The sequence below is a fragment of the Cheilinus undulatus genome, linkage group 6, assembly GCF_018320785.1.
Source record: "Cheilinus undulatus linkage group 6, ASM1832078v1, whole genome shotgun sequence".
Taxonomy (NCBI): domain Eukaryota; kingdom Metazoa; phylum Chordata; class Actinopteri; order Labriformes; family Labridae; genus Cheilinus; species Cheilinus undulatus.
In genome coordinates, this window is record NC_054870.1 from 24,218,949 (window position 1) to 24,237,576 (window position 18,628).

The 18,628-nt window shown below is 41.3% G+C and overlaps 1 protein-coding gene across 5 annotated transcripts in view; it reads right to left on the reverse strand.

The window, feature by feature from the left end:
• LOC121511283 (WD repeat containing planar cell polarity effector) overlaps positions 1–18,628 on the reverse strand; it is a 127,707-nt gene that overhangs the window by 29,693 nt on the left and 79,386 nt on the right. For all 5 annotated transcript variants that reach the window (XM_041789891.1, XM_041789888.1, XM_041789889.1 and 2 more), the window contains 3 exons: positions 11,890–12,493; positions 3,722–3,910; positions 2,685–2,808 (listed from right to left, as the gene is read on the reverse strand). In XM_041789891.1, the coding sequence (XP_041645825.1) occupies positions 2,685–2,808; positions 3,722–3,910; positions 11,890–12,493 (917 nt within the window). The remainder of the gene's footprint in view (positions 1–2,684; positions 2,809–3,721; positions 3,911–11,889; positions 12,494–18,628) is intronic.

Here is an 18,628-nt window from a genome sequence, read left to right on the forward strand (position 1 = left end):
ATGAATGACTCAAAGCTGCATCAGTGTGTGTGTGCAAGGAAATTTGAAAGCTATTTTTTTTTTAGAATTTTTAAAATAGCAATGGTGAGCAGAAAATAAGCTGTACTAAATTGTACCTTTAACGGATGTTGTTCTCTGAAAGAAACAGGATGTCTTGTTCTGATTCTGCTCCTTGTATTAAAACAAATCTAACTCTTTAAAAAGTGACAAAACTACTGAATATAAAGGGATATAACCATAGATAGCAGCTAATAGTCATTGATCAAATGTTTGTTGATGCCATTTTAATTGTGGTCTATTTATTTATAGTTCTAATAAACTGAGCTGTGCCCTGATGGAGGATGATACAGCTTACATGTACAACTGTATAAATTAAACTCTCTTTATGAGTAATCCTGAACAAATCACACACCCTGAATTAAATGAGAATACTTCCAAAACCCATTATCTATCCTGGGCACCACCAGCCTTTCTGGCTTTATTTGGTGTTATAGAAAAACCCCATATATCAATGTTTCTAGGGGCTACAATTTCTGTATAATACATTTAGATTTGTTGTGTATGTGAAGCTGAAGAGGATTAAGATTAATGTGTGAACTTCAGTGATGAGTTTACAATGATGTAGAAAGTACAGCATGTCCTCTGATGGCTCAATAGCTGAGAGAAGTCTTCATATGTAAATCTAAACTTAGCACAAAAAGTAAGGGAATTTGTGTTTGGTAGATTATTTCTTTGTTGTAACAGTGCTTCTTGGCAGTAAATCTTATACCGTTGGAAAGCCATTTGTTTGGTGTTTGGTGGATTGGATGAAGTTTGAAGAAACAAGACATATTGGCAATTTAACAATTTATACATTCAACAAACAGAAGCCTCAGTAGTTTGTGGAAGAACCATACACAGCCACAACAGCCTGGTACCTCCTCCTCATGCTGGTCACCAGCCTGGTCACACACTGCTGTAGGACAGCATCCCATTCTTCAACCAGCATTTGTTGCAAGTCAGCCAACGTGGTTGTGTTGGTCCCTCTGGCTTAAACAGCACAACCAAGCTGATCCCACAAGTGTTCAATGGGGTTAAGGTCAGGACTGCTGGCAGGCCATTCCATCCTCTCCACTCCCAAATTCTGGAGGTAGTCTCCGATAAACCCTGCTCTGTGGGGGCGAGCGTTACCAACTTGGAGGATAGAGTTTGGTCCCACACCATCACACTGCCGCCACCAAAAGATGTTACTCTAGTGGTGCAGCAATCAGCATAGCATTCTCTGCATCTTCTCCACACTTTGACCCTACGATCCAACTGCCGTAGGCAGAATCTGGACTCATCACTGACATAACATTCCTCCACATGTTCAGGTTCCAGCAAATGGGCCTGACGATGAAGGGCAGTCATGGCAGACCTCCTGGCAGCTCTATGAGACCGGAAAATTGGCTGAGTGCAGTCTGTTCCAGATTGTCTGGGCAGAGTGCAGTCGGCAATATCATCCTGCAGACCTTGACTGCAAATCTGTAGAAGACAGCCTACGGTACCTAAGTGCTGATAGGGTGAGGAGACGGTCTTCTTGGGGTGTTGTCTTCTTGGGACGCCCACTTCACGGCCTGTCTCTGGCATCCCCCGTTATATGGAACTTGGCCTTCAGTGTGAAGATGGTACTAGGGTACATTCCAAACAATGCTACAACTTGGTTTTGCGGAACAGCAGCTTGAAGTTGCCCTATCACATGGGCCCTATCCAAATTAGTCAAACATGGCATGCTGATTCTTGGAGCAGACACCTACTGACCACCGTAGTAGGGCCCATGCTCAGGGGTGCTGCCAATCAGGTGCCAATCAGGACCCTGATTGGCAGCACCTGGGGGTACCAGAAGCTCAAAACAAGAGTCAATAACAACAGCAAAATAAGCTGTTGGGCATTGGCAGAGAAGATTTTTTTTCATGGGTGCAACTCACATCAGCTCATCCCACAAATGCATGTACCTTACAAATGTGGCACCATTTAAACGGGAGATAAACAGGCTTTTCAATTGTATAAGATTTATTGCCAAGAAGCATTGTTACCACAAAGAAATAATATACCAAACACAAATTTCCCTATTTTTTGTGTTAAGTTGGTATGAATGTAACTTCAGTTACTGTCAGTGGTGTAGTGAAAAGATGTCAGATGTACCATTTCCAATGTTGAATCTATCCAACATTTTTCTTTAAAAAATCTATCTTAATATTCTTTTCAAACTTTAATTGAAAAATAAACCAATGAAAAAGCTGCAGAGTTTAGGAGAATAGAAGCACCGAAGAGTAGGCAAGGTTGCCTGAGGCGCAATCCAAGAATCCATCTACAATTATCGCCTGATAAACGCCTGCAACACTTGAATTTTTCTTTAGTTCTGCTTGAGTCAGAACTGAATATAAAAAACTTCCTGGCAAGATTTCCTTTTCTGTGTGGTGTTTAAATCTTCAAGATAAAGGCTGTCATTCCTCATTTCCCCATGGTAGCATCAATCCTCTGATGAGTCCCCCCCCCCCCGTTTATTGTGGTCAACATGGAATATTTTATCTGTCCGCTCCAAAGCTTGTTGATTCGGGAGGAATTAATACATCTCAGACCCCAAACAGAAACCAGAGGAAGACAGAAAAGTTAAAATCCCAACCCCTACGTAAAGATTCCACATCTAGGGAAATAGAGATTACCTGAGGAGGTGGTGGAAAAAGCGGCGGGCGTACTTGCTGATTGGCTCCCTATACTCTAGTATCACCACATCAGAAAGAGGGGCAGGTGAAGCATAAAATACACCCAGAGCAGCTTCCAGCTGGGCTACAGACAGGTGAAAAACACAATTAAAAAAAAAGCTTAATTCGTGGGGTTTTGGCAAATGTGTGACAGCAAATGGTGAAGGACAGTAGCTATATGAAGTTTTGTGGGGGGTTTTTCTAATAACCTAGTAATTCTATAGTAATGAGTGTAACAATCTAGTAATTTCTTGAATAAGGTGGTTTTAACCTAGTAGTAAGTTGGCATTTTACCAAGTAACAACTCAGAAAAAGGTAACATTAAGGAAGTATTTATCTAGTAATAATTTATCAATTATCAAGTAATTCCTTGTAATACTGTGGCAGTTCTCTGACAATTAGGAGGTATTTAACCCTAATCCCCTAATCCTAACCCTACCCTTACAGTACCCCTAAGAATTTCTTGAAAATGATTCAGGGGGACTCACTTTAATTTAGTGGGCCAAAATAAAGGATTAACCTGGGAATTATCAAGCTACGTATATAGATAATTATCTTCTTTTTCTAGGAAATTACTTGGTAAAATAACACCTAATTACCAGGGAATTGCCACAATATTAAAAAGGATTCCTTGATAATTATTACATGTTTACTAGGTAAATATATCTTCTTACTTTTTATTATCGAGTTTTTACTTGGTAAAATTTCAACCTTTTACTCTGTAATTACCACCTTATTCTTGATAAATCACTAGACTATCACACATTACTATTTAATTACTAGGTAAGTAGGGTCCACCGAAAAATAAGTGCTACCGAACTTTTCAAGGTCAGGGGCTTGTTTACTGAATTAGTGCTTCAACTCTTCATGAAAAGGACCCCTAATTTAAATGATGTCCTCATGTGCCATGACATCTTCATACAAGAAACAGTGTAATACATGCATTCTGTTTAAACAATTGGAGGGAATAATGGTGAACATTGTTGTTGGAGCCTCACCTTCTCTCTCTGCATTTAACTCCAGCCTTAGTAGGTGGTTGGTGATCAAACTCAGACTTCTGTAGCACTCGTCTCCCATGATGCTCCAATCCATAGCCTCCAGAATGCTCAGCGCCTCTCTGACCTGACCGCAACGTAGACGCTGCTGCAGCAGCTCAACATGACCCATCTGGCCTCCAGTCAAAGCTCCTGTTGTGACAGGTTTGGTTTCAGGTTATTACAGTATGAAATAAGACAACAGGATACAGTGTATTAAGATCATCTAGATTTCAATACTCGAAGAAATCTCCATGTCTCTTATAGTTTTAACATATGGTTTCATTAAGTTATAAAATATTCATAGATGTTTAATCACCCGGTGTTTGCATAGCACAATAAAAAAACATCCACTAATGCAAATTAGTAACAAAAAAGCCTCATCTAACAATTTGTATTTTTTTCTTTTTCAGGCCAAAAATAACAAAAGCAAAACCAGAGGAAGAAAATAATACGTATTATTATCATCAGGTCATAATGTACACAAAGTGTAAACATCAAGCACATAAAAACAACTAATTTTCTGATGGTCATGAAATTGAGCTATTTCATTTTAAAGAATTAGATATATCTTTGTTTCATTTTCTCTTGCACCGGGGTTGTAATGAAGCGTGACTGGATATAATCTAATGCTATAACACTGTGGCATATGTTTTAAGCATTTATGTTGTCTTTGTTACAAATAAGAAGCATCATTTTTAACTAATTTTTAAAAGTGTGCATTTGGGATCCATACCATCACCTCCTTTTGAGAGGAATGACACAGCCGATTAAGTCTTTAGGCCAGAGGTGATTAATTATGCTTTTGTGTGTTTGTGAGTACATTAGGACTCTGATGAATAACGGAAGGAGGGCAATGTTTTGTACCCTTCCCGGTAATAGAGGTGTCTTGTTGTGCATGTATAAAGGTAGAGGTACAGGTGTGTTTGTGACTCCATACAGGAAATGAAGGTATTGAATGCCAGGGGTGTTAATGGCCACTGCCACATCATGAAGATTGTCTAAACCTGTTTTGGGAGTGGCTGGCGTGCAGTTGTGAAGAAGAATCTGTAAGCCTTACAACATAAGTGCAACACATAGTTTAGCTTGTGTACACAATCTGGAGTTAACTTGTTGCACTGCTGTGGGCAGTGTGGGTGATCACTGACAGTGGCAGTGACATCAGGCCTGGCTGCAGGCAGACAAAGTCACCACCGACTCTTGTCTAATTAACTGAAGAAGTTGTGTGTGTATGTCCATGTGTGTGCAGGGGCTGTGTGAGCAATTAAAATGACAAGCTGGCAATTAGCAAACCCCCAAATCCCCTAAAGAGAGGGCTAATGTGGCTAATACATCAGCTGAGCATAGTGTGGTGTGTGAGTGGTGTGCAATAGTGTGTGTATGGGTCCTGGTAGTGTCTGCTCTAAGCTAACTCTGAGCATAGACAATGGATCATTGTGCTGACACGCAGAACTTGCTCTCTTTCATCCCTGTCTATGTTAACTTATTTTATTAGCTCAATTTTTCCTCAGTGTCAGTGTCTGTGTTTGACACAGACTGAATGAGAAGACAAGCAGAGCAGCAGCATAAGCACAGTGTCAAACACTGAGGACAAAATAAGACTTCAGAGATGAGAGGAAGTATTCAACTTTAAGGATGAAATGATAGTTGAGCATTAAAATCTAGCATAGCCATTAAACTGATGTGCAGCGGACAGGTGTGGAGAGTTTCTAATTACATTGGCTCATTCTTCTGTAACTGAGATGCTTTTTGTGTTCTTATTCTTCTATGAGTAGTTGTTTATTTTTACTTACAGTGCATTCAGAAAGTATAGGTACATCTAAAAAAATGGAATATCGTGAAAAAGTTCAATTTTTTTTGTCACTCTTTCTGAAAGTGAAAGCCATATATTATATAGGCTCATTACACATAGAGTGAAATATTTCAAGACTTTATTTCTTGAAATGATGATTATGGTTTTCAGATAATGAAACCCAAAATTCAGTGTCTCAGTAAATTAGAATATTGCATAAGATCGATAAAAAAAAGAATATTTTAAACAGAAATGTCAGGCTTTTGAAAAGTATGTTCATTTCAATGCACTCAATACTTGGTTGGGCCTCCTTTTGAATGAATTACTGCATCAATGCAGCGTGGCATGGAGACGATCAGCCTGTGGCACTGCTCAGGTGTAATGGAAGCCCAGGTTGCTTTGATAGCAGCCTTCAGGTCATCTGCATTGTTGGGTCTGGTGGCTCTCATCTTCCTCTTTACTCCATAGATTTTCTATGGGGTTCAGGTAAGGCCAGTTTGCTGGTCAATCAAGCACAGTAACACCATGGTCATTGAAGCAGCTTTTGGTACCTTTGGCAGTGTGGGCAGGTGCCAAGTCCTGCTGGAAAATAAAATCAGCATCTCCATAAAGCTTGTCAGCAGAAGGAAGCGTGAGGTGCTCTAAAATGTCCTGGTAGATGGCTGCATTGACTGTGGACTTCAGAAAACACAGTGGACCAACACCAGCAGATGCCATGGCAGCCCAAATCATCACTGACTGTGGAAACTTCACACTGGACTTCAAGGAACGCGGATTCTGTGCCTCTCCACTCTTCCTCCAGACTCTGGGACCTGGATTTCCAAATGCTATGCAAAATTTAATTTCATCTGAAAAGAGGACTTTGGACCACTGAGCAAAATGTCCAGTTCTTGCTTGCAGATGCTTCTGACGTGTCTGTTTCAGGAGTGGCTTGACACGAGGAATGCCACATTTGTAGCCCATGTCTAGGATTCATCTGTGCCTAGTGGTTCTTGATGCGCTGACTCCAGCCTCAGTCCCTTTTGAAGCTCCCCCAAATTCTTGAATGGATTTTGCTTGACAATCCTCTCAAGGCTGCGGTTCTCCCTTATGCTGGTGCACCTTATCCTATCACACTTTTTCCTTCCACTCAACTTTCTATGAACATGCTTGGATACAGCACTCTGTGAACAACCAGCTTCTTTAGCAATGAGCTTTTGTGGCTTACCCTCCTTGTAGAGGGTGTCAATGACTGTCTTCTGGACATCTGTCAAGTCTGCAGTCTTCCCCATGATTGTGTAGCCTACTGACCCAGACTGAGAGATCATTTAAAGGCTCAGGAAACCTTTGCAGGGTGTGACACCATGACTTTCCAATATTGAATTCTTTCACAATAGTCCAATTTTCTGAGACACTGAATTTGGGGTTTTCATTATCTGTAAACCATAATCAGCAACATTTCAAGAAATAAAGGCTTGAAATATTTCAATTTATGTGTAGTGAGTCTATATAATTATGGGTTTCACTTTCTGAAATAAGTGACAAAAAATGTTGAACTTTTGCATGATAATTTTTTGAGATGTACCTGTATTCAGACCCCCTTCACTTTTCTCAATAGTTATGTTGCAGCCTGATGCTACAGATAATTGAATTCTTTTTTTTTCTCATAATCTACACTCAGTGTCCTATAATGGCGAAGTGAAAGTGAACACAAATTTTTGAATGTCTATCCATCCATCCATCCATCCAAAGCCAGGTGGACTTTCATGTGTTTTGCACTGATGAGATGCTTCTGTCAAGCCACTCTGCCATAATCCCAGATTGGTGGAAGCTGCAGTGATGTTTGTTCTTTTGGAACTATGTCCAATCTCCACTCAGGATCTCTGGAGCTCTGTCAAAGTAACCATCAGGTTCTCGGTCACCTCTCTCACTAAGGCCCTTCTCTCCCAGTTGCACAGTTTGACCAGATGACTAACTCCTGGTTGTGCCAAGCTTCCTTCATTTAAGAGCTAGAAATAATACCAACAAAAGCTTGTACATTTCTAAATCTTAATTTTAACACTTGCAAGTTTAAGTATTTTTGTATGTCATGTTAAATCCCTGTAAATTGAGAGGAAAGCTAAGCAGAGTCAAAGTCCTTGTTGCGTAAGCGTACTTGGCCAATAAAGCTGATTCTGAGTTCAAGCATGCTCTCACCCCAGGACTACGCCTCACTATGCCCGCTGACTTCTGTAGTCTCAGAAGTACATCTCACTCATCTCATATGCACATTTGCACAAATTAATCTACTAACTGTAACGTAAATTACTGTGGTAAAATGTCTAATCTCATAAGCACATTTACAACAATTAACCTATTATGGTACGAATTACCACAACTAAGCCTAGCGAATTACTTCACTAGGCTAAATTGTGGTAAAAAGGGAAAGGGAGGCTAAAAGAAAAGAGCTAAACCACAAGGGTGCTTGTAGCTAACTTGTGGTACGCCTAAATGCACAACAGCTATAAAATAGTAGTGATTTAGTAGTGATTAGTGGTAGAAAGTAGAGCCCAACCGATATGAGCTTCTTGGGGCCAATGCCGATACCGATACTGGGGGCTAAAAAAGCCGATATCCGATATATTGGCCGATATCCGACATATTGGCCAATAACCGATATATCTGCCGATATATGAAATAAGAACATTAATATAGACAGGATATATACTGTAAGTGAACACAAATGTTTACATATGAATAACCAGTTGCATTTATCTTTGTTTTTTTCACAAAGATGCAACTTAGACTATGTTAAAACGCTGTATAATAATCTTATATCTTAGCTGTGGACCATATTAGACAGGAAAATGATGAATGGGAGCCACATTAATCAGCCCGCCGATAAATCGGTCGGGCTCTAGTAGAAAGAGTGAAAAATTTAACTTCAGCACGATTGACGCGTAGAAAAACAATACAACACAGCAACCGCACAAGAAAGCAGTGTATGTATGTATGTATGTCAGCCGTATTGGTGGACAGGGACATGAGAGGGAGCAAACTGAAGCCAAAAACAGCACAGTCATGGTTTCAGTTTCAAACCAGTACACCCAAGAAGTCCTCTGAGAGGTATGAGTGACAACTGGAGCAACAGGAAGGGTTGCAAATCAAGACCTCCAGACAGGCAGACAGACAGCTCTCCAGTTATAGTAGTAAGATACAGTATAAAGGCCATTGTGCTCTTGGGAACTTTTGGTGCAGGTGAACTTTTTTGTAGCCTTCCCCAGATCTGTGCCTTTACAACCATCCTGTCTCTAAGAGACTAAATCTGGCCCTTGTGCAAATGTACTTGATGATCCCTGATTTAAATTATCAAACAGTTATGAATTGAAAATAAGTACTTTAAAAACGGACTTGGCTTGCAAATAATTAAAAAAAAATCTTGTGCTGAGGAGAAAATCTGCCTCTAAATTGTCGTCAAACCTGTTTAGTCTCTACTTTTCTGTTTTTACCTTAACAAATGTAAACTAACACAATACAAGTACTTTTGCTCCGAATCTCTCTCAAAATCCAAGTTACACAATTCATCTTTCAGCATAAAAAATAATCTCCATAACTCCCAACAAAAAGGACTATTTTCCTTGCGTGCAGTGCAACCCATTTCCCGGTCTGCCCCTCCACAGTCTGTACCGGTGCAGGCCCAGCCATGGCCAACGTGTGCCCAGATGAGATAACTCGGTGCAGGCAGGAGGGTGGGGGTGGGGGGCACCGGGGAGGGCTGCCTCCTATGGAAAAAAGGGAACTTGGAGCATGGCCAAGTCTTTCTTCTTCAGCGCCTCCCGACTCACTCCTTCTGTCATCTAGCGGGCCTTATGAAACAAGTCAATACAGAGAAGGAGCGCAGGCAAACAAACAAGTGAGGTGGAGGGTTTGTGTGCACAGAGGCACAAAAATAGAAGAATACACACACCCATGTATGTGTGTGGGGGGAGAATTATCATGGAGAAAAGACGTGCAGTGACTTTCTTCATCAAAACCTTGGCCGACGATCAAAGCAGGGAAGCTATTGTTGGAAGACACCCTCCCTTTCTCCTGTGCACACAGGCAAACGCAGTTGAATAAACACACACCCTCATACACACACAAACTCCAGCGTGCACAATCTTCTACCTTCCTCACATCCGCCCCCACACTCCTGCTTTCAAACTTTGGCAGAGAGCTGCTTGCCACTGTCACATCTTCTTTCCAAAGTCACAATTAAAGACTCTGAATGAGTGCATGTGCAAGTGTGTATGAGACAGTACCAGTGTGGGTTTGTGTTTGTGGCTGATGGAGAGTAAGGTGGCTGTTTGGAAAAAAATTTGATTGGCAAACTTTATCTGGAAGCCCCAAGGGACTGCGAAGCCACTGTAAACGATTTATCGGAAAAATGCATCCCAGAATGCACCTGGGGGGCTCTTGCCCTGGGGCGATTATTGAATGACCTCTGAGAGCACGACTCCTGCTAACCTTCCCGCCCGTCAACAAATTAACTTCCCTCAGCAGTGAAGAGGTCGAGCCGTTCAGCGGCCATATTTACACAGAGGGGTACAGATACAGTGTCAGATCATAAGTCTCTGAGGGGGGAGGGCACCTTCACAAAGAAACGGATGTGATGGTGAGGCAGGTTTGTAAATTAATTTCTATTTTCTATCAGAGCAGCCTCTCCCATGATGCACCTGCTCATATTATGTATCAAAGTAGTACACCTGCATCCCTCCAAGAACACAATAAACACAAGTTTATGTAGTCCTACAGAGATGCCTATATTAAAGAGAGTGATTTGTAAAGTTTATAGTTTGTTTGAAGCTAGCTTTAAACACATTGTGGAACTTCATGGTTTAATCACATGTAAGATTATAAATCCAATGTAGACAGTGACAAAGAGCCTATCAAAACCATTCTCTTATAGCCATGAAAAGCTGACAAATATTTGCTTAAAGCAACTCAAAAATGAACATCTTGGGATTTCACAGTTTCATGTTCTTGCAAATCAACTTTTAGTTGGACAAATCATGTAATCTGCAGAAAGTGTTTTTGGATTCAGGAATCTTTTTTTCACTATTTCTGCCAGTGAAAGTAATCTTACCTGACACGCCAAATAGACAGTTTCATACATCCTTTGCATGGATATATTTTAAACCCATCTGTAAAACCCCCCTTATCAGAGGAACAATCTGGCCAATCAGAGTGACAAGACATAATGACACAGTAGACATGCGCATCTGCAGTAAGTAATGTGAGCTCAGCAGGCAGGTGCTGTCATACTTAACGAACGGTGGAGCCAGTTGGTGAGTTAAACTCAAGCCGAGGCCAGTTGGGATAAGAGCAAAAACAAATTTTCAGCAAAAAACTGTCCTCAGTGTGGTTCTTTGCTCCTCTTTCAATAAAAAAATTATGTCAAGATTGGATAAAAAACAGCTGCATTCTAAGCTAGCCTCACTGGCAGCAGTCATTGTTTACCGGCAGTACAACCAAACCGTACCTGTAAATCTCAAACTCATGCTGAGGTCGTTGAGGACAAAGGCCAAAATATCTATTACCCAAGAAAAGCTTTCAGTGCAGTTCTTTGCAATTCTTTAATAAAGCGTCAGGATCTACAGAGGAGATCTCTGCACACCTGAATCTGTGACGGGTGCATCGGAGAATGATGGACTTACTTAAGTTCACAGAAGCTCCCGCACATGGTTTCGCTTTTTGCTGATATTTTGCAACTGTGTTACAATAAATATCAGCAAAAAGCAAGATGATGTGCAGGAGCTTCTGTGAACACTCCTTTAATAAAGAAAGGTCCAGTTAAACTGCCAGCGTAGTTACATCCAAGCTGTTTGCTACACTGGGTACTATTATCTATTGTGTTGTAGAACAAATAAACCCCACCCACAGCTACCCCCTTGTTCTCCACGATTGCACTGATTGGCCCGGTTCTGTCAGTCCAGGCATATTTGTTTCAGATAAAAGCTTTGTAAGATGGATCTGTCTGATGACAGACATGGAATCTGGACAGGTTAGGTGTACCTGTGACCTCAGAAAATCAACAGATGAATTAAAAGTGAAAAAAAAAACTTTTAAGTTGGATGGATAGCTCAGTGGTTTACATTGCTGGATATGTTACAGGAGATAGGTGATTCATATCCCTGCCAGGCACGGTGAGTATCCAGTGTGGGCCCTTGAGCAAGGTCCTTAATGCCGTGGACACCTGTCCCAGATGTGCATCGCCTGGGACAAAAGTGGCTGATAAATGACAATGTAACATTTCAAGATGTATGTTTTTTTCCCTGTCAGGGATAAGCAACTTGGACATTTGTTTCTCAAATCACACTATTTTAGCTTTTTTTTTACCCACCCAGTCTGAATCTCAGGGCTGCCAGTGGTCCTCCATGTAAGGCCAGCATCAGGGTATCCACCCCCTCTGGGGCTCCTTCCAGGCCAGCCCCCCACCACAGTCCCTCCAGGCCTCCACAGCAGCGCAGGTGCTGAGCCAGTCTTAGCGTAGCAGCTGAGGCCATCTCCTCTGCTAACAGTGCCATACCTAAAGGTGCCAATCCCACATCGAAGCACATCAGCTCCCCCTGCCCTCCCCCTACCATGACCACAGCCCCAGCAGGGTGCCAAGCCAGGAGGTTGGGTGGCACAGGACAGGGGGAAAGGAGAGAGACCCCTCGCCGCTGGTCATAGAGGACCAAGGAAGAGTCACTTAAGCCTAGGAGAAGTGTGGTCTCAGAGGGGTGACGGGAGCAGGACATGGGATTGGATGGTAGTGGGATGCGGATGACGGAGAGGCGGTGCAGGCGTTCTCGTGCACATTCATACACACAGGTGTTGGCCAAGGACCCCTCTCTGGTTCCTTGAGGTCCTGCAGGTAGCTCCACTGTTAGCAGCTGGTATGGCTGGAGCAGGCTGAAGCGACAGTCCAAGGGATGACCTTCTGTCCGGACAGCACTTAAGATCTTTAAGAGGAAAGAAAAGTTGAGAAGAAGATTTAATTATTTCAGACATTGCTAAACTTTTGAATATATGATCATCCTTACAATAAATCGTATCAACAACTTCATAAATCACTATGAGGGACTTTCCTAGCAACAAATTTTCTAGTCTGTTAAGTGGACATTTAGATTAAAACTTGTTGAATGGTCTCAACGTGGTCACAGAGAAAATTGAGCACAATTTATTTGAGTTAAGCATTTGAAGTGCAGCTGCTGTTGTGATGAGCTGTGCTATCTTTAAGACCAAGCAGTGCCTCAGTATCAGGAGGTTTGCCAAGTGTGGCTAATGCTAGTTATGATCGCACCACCAGCCTTTGGTCTTCTTGCAGGCTAACCTCCATATGCCTGTACAGAATAGAGAAACGCACTGCCCCATTTGAAATGGCAGTTTAACTTCACAAAGTCAGTTTACAATTAGATATACTTTTTCTAGAAAAAACAAGAACTGCCATACCAGTGTGGGCAGGCTATAATCCATCCACTGGGGTCTTCAACATCTGGCTGTAGAACCAGTATAGCCCCAATTCAAAGCCAATGCTATCACAAGACACTTTACAATGAGGGCAGGTTAAGAACCTACTTTTATGATCTATTTCCTTTTTAAAATGATCCAAAATTAATCCACAATGAGCACAGTAGTATTTAGCAACATTTAGCATGGCTACAGTGGCAAGGGTTAGGGCTAGGTAAGACTGAAAGCCTGAGCACAACCAGACTCATGTTGAACAGTCTCTGTCAAAGCTGTGTTGCAGCTCTGAAGGTTTAAAGAGAGATGCAGAAAAAAAGAAAGAGATGCAAATTCCAGGTTTGGTTTGCATGAAATGTTAGAGGTACTATCGGAAATATATTATATAAAATATATATGTTATCTGTTAATTATGGTGACCCTGTGAACAAGATAATAAGTCTTTTACTTATGCAATATCATGTATAGGAAAGTTAAGAAACCTTTATTAATCCCCATTGCAGATAATTTAGTAATTAGAACAGCTCAACAAGAGAGGAAAAGTAATTAGTAATCCATAAGAAAAGCAAGACAATAAAATGTGCCAACAATACAAAATAATACAAAATAGCATTATCAATAACAATAAAAGTATTATTTACGTATTTTCATGTGCACACCTTCCCTTGTGGAAGGACCAATACCAGATTATAAGTAAAAACACACACAGTTTGCATGCACTGATGTGAAAGAGGGGCTAAATTTCCAGGTAACATTGCACAAAAGAAAAATAATAATAATATCAATAATGAAACATGCAGTTTAAGAGCAAGGGAACATTGAAAACTTTGGATAGGTGGGTCTTTGGCAAACATGTTTCTAATGCTGACGTCCTTAGGAGAGGTTGGGAAGGGTCTGCTGCCTAATACTAGAACAGCAGCTGCACTTTTATGGGCACCTGGCATACTGTCCCAGGCCTGATCCAGCTCAACACACACTGGGTGCCCAGGACACGGTGGGCTGGTCCAGATGCTGGGGGCACCTACATGCATAGGATACCTTCAGGGATGGGGCATGGACCTGGCGCAGGCCTGGAGGATGGCTATTTGGTGGCTGGAGCAGTGCAGGACCAAGGCCAAGTGGGAAAGTGCCAAGCCTGCATGCCCCCATACCTGACCTGACCTAACCTGTACTGATAGGTGGCTGCAACATCATTGGGGTTGTGGGAGTACAAGTGTTCATAAACCTATTTGTTCATACCTATATTCATACACATAACAGTACATACACATACATCTGATTAAGTCAGATACAGCCATCTTCTGTAATGTTATTGTTGGGTCTCTGTATTATATTGTACTGTTCATGTTGTTTGGTCTCTTGGTGTTGTCTAATCTCATGCAGGTTTTTACTTTCATTATGTACTTGTTTAATGCCCACTTTTATACGTATACCATCCACGTGGTGATGACTACAGACATTCGCATGTCCATCTTCATCAGTGTGCGCTGTCCCTTACAATAAACAAATAAAACATACATACACCTATGTGCCTTCATGTTTACATTGCATTACATTTCAATTGAAAATTCTAACCCAGACCCTGTAACCTACGGAAGAGGAAGAGGACCAAGACAGAGGACCAAAACAGAGGACTGTGCAAGGACTGCAGGAAGAGGTTTAGGGACAGGGGTGGGATAAAAAATTGCTGCTTACTTCAAGAATAAAGTTGAAATGATGAGGAAAAAAGTTGAAACGTCAGGAATAAAGTCAAAATTTTGAGAATAAAATTGATTTACAATTTTGAGAAAGGTCCAAATGTTAAGAATAATGTCAAGATTTTGAGGGAAAAAAATCAAACCTTATTGGACTGTAAAAAACAGCAGAAGTGACTGTCTTTACATAATGCCTTACATAATGAACATGTAAAACTACATATTTATTTGACTTAAAAGGATTCTTGCTGTTTTAGCTAATAAACATTCTGTGGTTGTCTAAGATATGCTGTTAGTTAAAGTTTAATAAGGTTTTACTTTATTGACAAATGTTTTAACTTTTTTTCACAAAATTGAATCTCAACTATTCTCAAAATTTTGTCATTTTAATCCCAACATTTTAACTTTTTTTTCTCATCATTTGGACTTTATTTTTGAAGCATGCAGAAGATTTTTTCCTTCCTTCACCCCTGGCTCTGATTCTGTTCCATAATAACCAGTGTTCCCAAACTAAAAGAAAAATATCCTGCTCATTTTAATAGCCAATTATCAATAATCATGTCCTTCACTCTGATTCATTTCTTTGAAATTAAAAAAACAAGAGCACTTTTAGTCCAAGTCCCATTAAATATCTGACAATGGTGTGAAAGTGAAAGAGATGCCAAATATTTGCATACAAATATAGGAATGATCATTATTCTTGTTTGCTTCACATGGAGATAACAGCATTAATATCCACTTCATTAGAGCACTAGACAATGCTTCAACCAAACTATTTGGTAACTGGGCGTCATGTCAAGTTGGTTAAAAGTCGATGTAAAACTTCAATCGTTAGTTTACTGTAGGGAAAATACTTTCTCAAATCCAAGGCATTTAAAATGTAAAACAGATTAAGTCCCTATCTAAATGTCTCATCTTTATCTCTGTTTATAGTCATTCAGTGACCGGATATCCTCATTGTTAACTGATGCATAGGGGGAGAATTCAGCCAAGCATCTCCACATTTATCAAACTTTATATATGCAACATAACTCAAACTGGATTGAGCAACATTGTTGCTCTTCACATTTCTATTTTCATTCATGAACTGGAAAAAGTTTCTGCCATCACTGTTAATTATTTGACCTGTTTTGAGGACAGGAAGGAGAAGGACAGAGAGGGAGAAAATGTAAGGGAAAGACTAGAGAATAAGTCAAACCATGGCAGCAGCTCCAAACCCCCTGGAGATAGAGGAAATGTAGTCTTCTTATTTGCTCATAAACACACAGCTGTCAATCAACACTGCTAATGATAAGAGCTCAATTTTAACTCAAGGTCAACGACATCTTCTCCCTGAGTATGCAACAGCTTGGCACCCAGCACCCAGCGATAAACAGCACCCTCTGTTTACATGAGTGAGAAGCCAAGAGCTCAAAAGCAGTCCTGGTGGGTGACAAGAAACAAGCATTTTTTCAGTGACAGGAGGAAAAAGCATGAAGAAGAATGAGAATATCTGACCAACAGTCGAACCCAGAACTAAGATTAGTCACTCCTGGTGGGAGTGGGCACAATGGCCCTGTTTAGCAAGCAAGCATTGACTGAGGGAGATGTCATGGTGGTGCTGTCAATAAAACACCCACGACAGAACCAGAAACTGTAGGTGGATGACAGGAAATAACAGACATCACTTCCACAGCCACTAACAGAGATTTTTAGGAGGATTTCACCTTACCAAAGCCTCTATCAGAGCCTTGCACTGACCGTAGCAGCTTTGGTGAAATGAGCCCATTTCTTTTCGCCGTGCAGACAGAAAGAGGGATCTGCTGCCTGCCTGCCTTCCTTTCCTTTCACAAAGCTGCCCAGCCCAGTTTTTTGGCAGGCATTGCCAAAATGGGACTTAGAGGGAGGAAAAGAGGAGTTTTTTTGCCGGCCCATGGTCTACAGCAGGAGAGAAGCAGATGACTGTCCTTCTGAAAGCTTTTTTCCTTCTCGATAATCCCCCAGAGCCAGCTCCTGCTGCTCCCCAGGGGGTGGGTGCTGTTTGTATGGGTGTGCATGTGTGTGTGTGTTTATTTGAGGCAGCAGGAAGGAGAGGGCTCAATTCATGTTAGAGGGTGGGCTATCCTTGGAGGGTGCTGTTCTCTGGATAGGTACATTTCTGCATGGACAAAGTGACATGTGTTAGATAAACTTGCACACAAACAAATAGTGAGCAAGTCCATTGCAAAGACTGCGATCACAGGATTCATACTTCGATTCCACAACTGCCCCCTCCCCATTACACACAAAACCACATCTCATCCTCTCAGCTTTTCATCTGGTGCCCGGCTCACTAGTGCCCACCACCCGCTGTGCCAGCAAGCTACTGTGGCACCATCAGGGCTGGGGTGAAGCTGATTCAGCTCTGCCTCCCCCTGATAGGTGACACTCCAAGGATGGGAGAAGAAGGTCAGTGTTAGCTGATGCTCATGAGCAAAAATACTGAACAGCCTGGATCAACCTGCAACAGCCAGGTTTGACAAAAAATCTGTTTGGCCTTATTTATAATACAGTACATGCACAAAATCAGGTCTTTTAAAGGAGAATCAATACACAGTTCTTAACTTTACAACTTAACCATGCAATTAGGACTGTGATGAATTTTACAACAATTAAGTGCAGTATTTAAAGATGGCCCACACATTATCTTATTTCAGACTCCAGCAATTTGCCAATTACTCTGACCCTAATTGGATCTCGAACTTAATGTGAAACAGATGCAAAAAAGGAAAAAAACAAACCCTGCAATATTCATGGACAACAGCCTTCAAAACCAGACAGTTCTGTAGTAGAGTGCAGAGCAAACACTCTCCAAAAACTGCATATTCCTACACAGAGTCACAAATTTACTGTTGCCACAATTTTATCACTCAGCACAGCAACATTTTGACTCTGGGTCACTTTTGAAGGCCACGTTGTGCCTCGTTTTGCATTCCTCGTGAACGAAGCAGACGCAAGCAAAAGGCCCCTGAAGGCAACATGACTGTTATAGAGATTAGAGCATGGTACTCATGATCTTTAGGGTTGCAGGGTTATAATGTCTCAGAATGTTAACTCTGAAACAGCAAAATTATATGATGCTGTAAGCACAACAGGACACAGCCATGGCGTAAAATATAAACATTCATTAAAAAAACAGGAGTTCATTTTAAAATACTAAGTGATACTTGAAGTTCAGTTCAAAATCTTTTAACTGTGTATTCAATCATAAATTGTACCTGGATTAACAAACTTCCAAATGAATCAAGTCTTACAAGAAGAGTTTTTGGAACTAAAAGAGACAATTTTATTAAAAAACAGGGCTTTTAAAATGTAGTGTCATTTGACGAAATTCTTGTAAACTCTCCGAAACACTATGTGGCATGTGAACATACTGTACCTGCCCTGTTCTGAGATCACAGAGGAGAAGAATGATGAATAAGGTCAGGAGGGAGAGCAACCGAGAGCAAAACAAGTAAAAGAGAAGGATAGAAATGGACAGACAGAAATATATGCTAAAGATGATGAAAAAGAGTGGAAATGGAAGTGAGCAAAGAAAGAGTGCAGAGGGAGAAAGGAGGAAAAGGGAAAGTGGGAGTGGAGACATGGAGAGAAGGATGCAAAGAGAGCAGAGAGAGAGAGCGAGAGAGAGGGGCCTCTAGTAAGTAGCTTTCTCCTGGTTATTGGTTTCAGTGACTGGTCAAAACTATTCTTCTCCATTCTTCTTGTCTCTCTCTCGCCAGCACCTTTTTCCCCCTCCGTGGCGTGAAAGATAAAGCGGACGGGCCCAACTGTGTGGCTGGCCCTTGTTCACAGCAGTGGCCTTTTGAAGCCAATTTTCCAGCTCACGGAGCAGAGAAAGACAGGGAGGGATGGGAAGAGAGAGAGAGGGAGAGACGGAGGGACTCAGAGGAGAGTTAAAGGATGAAGGGATGAGAGGGG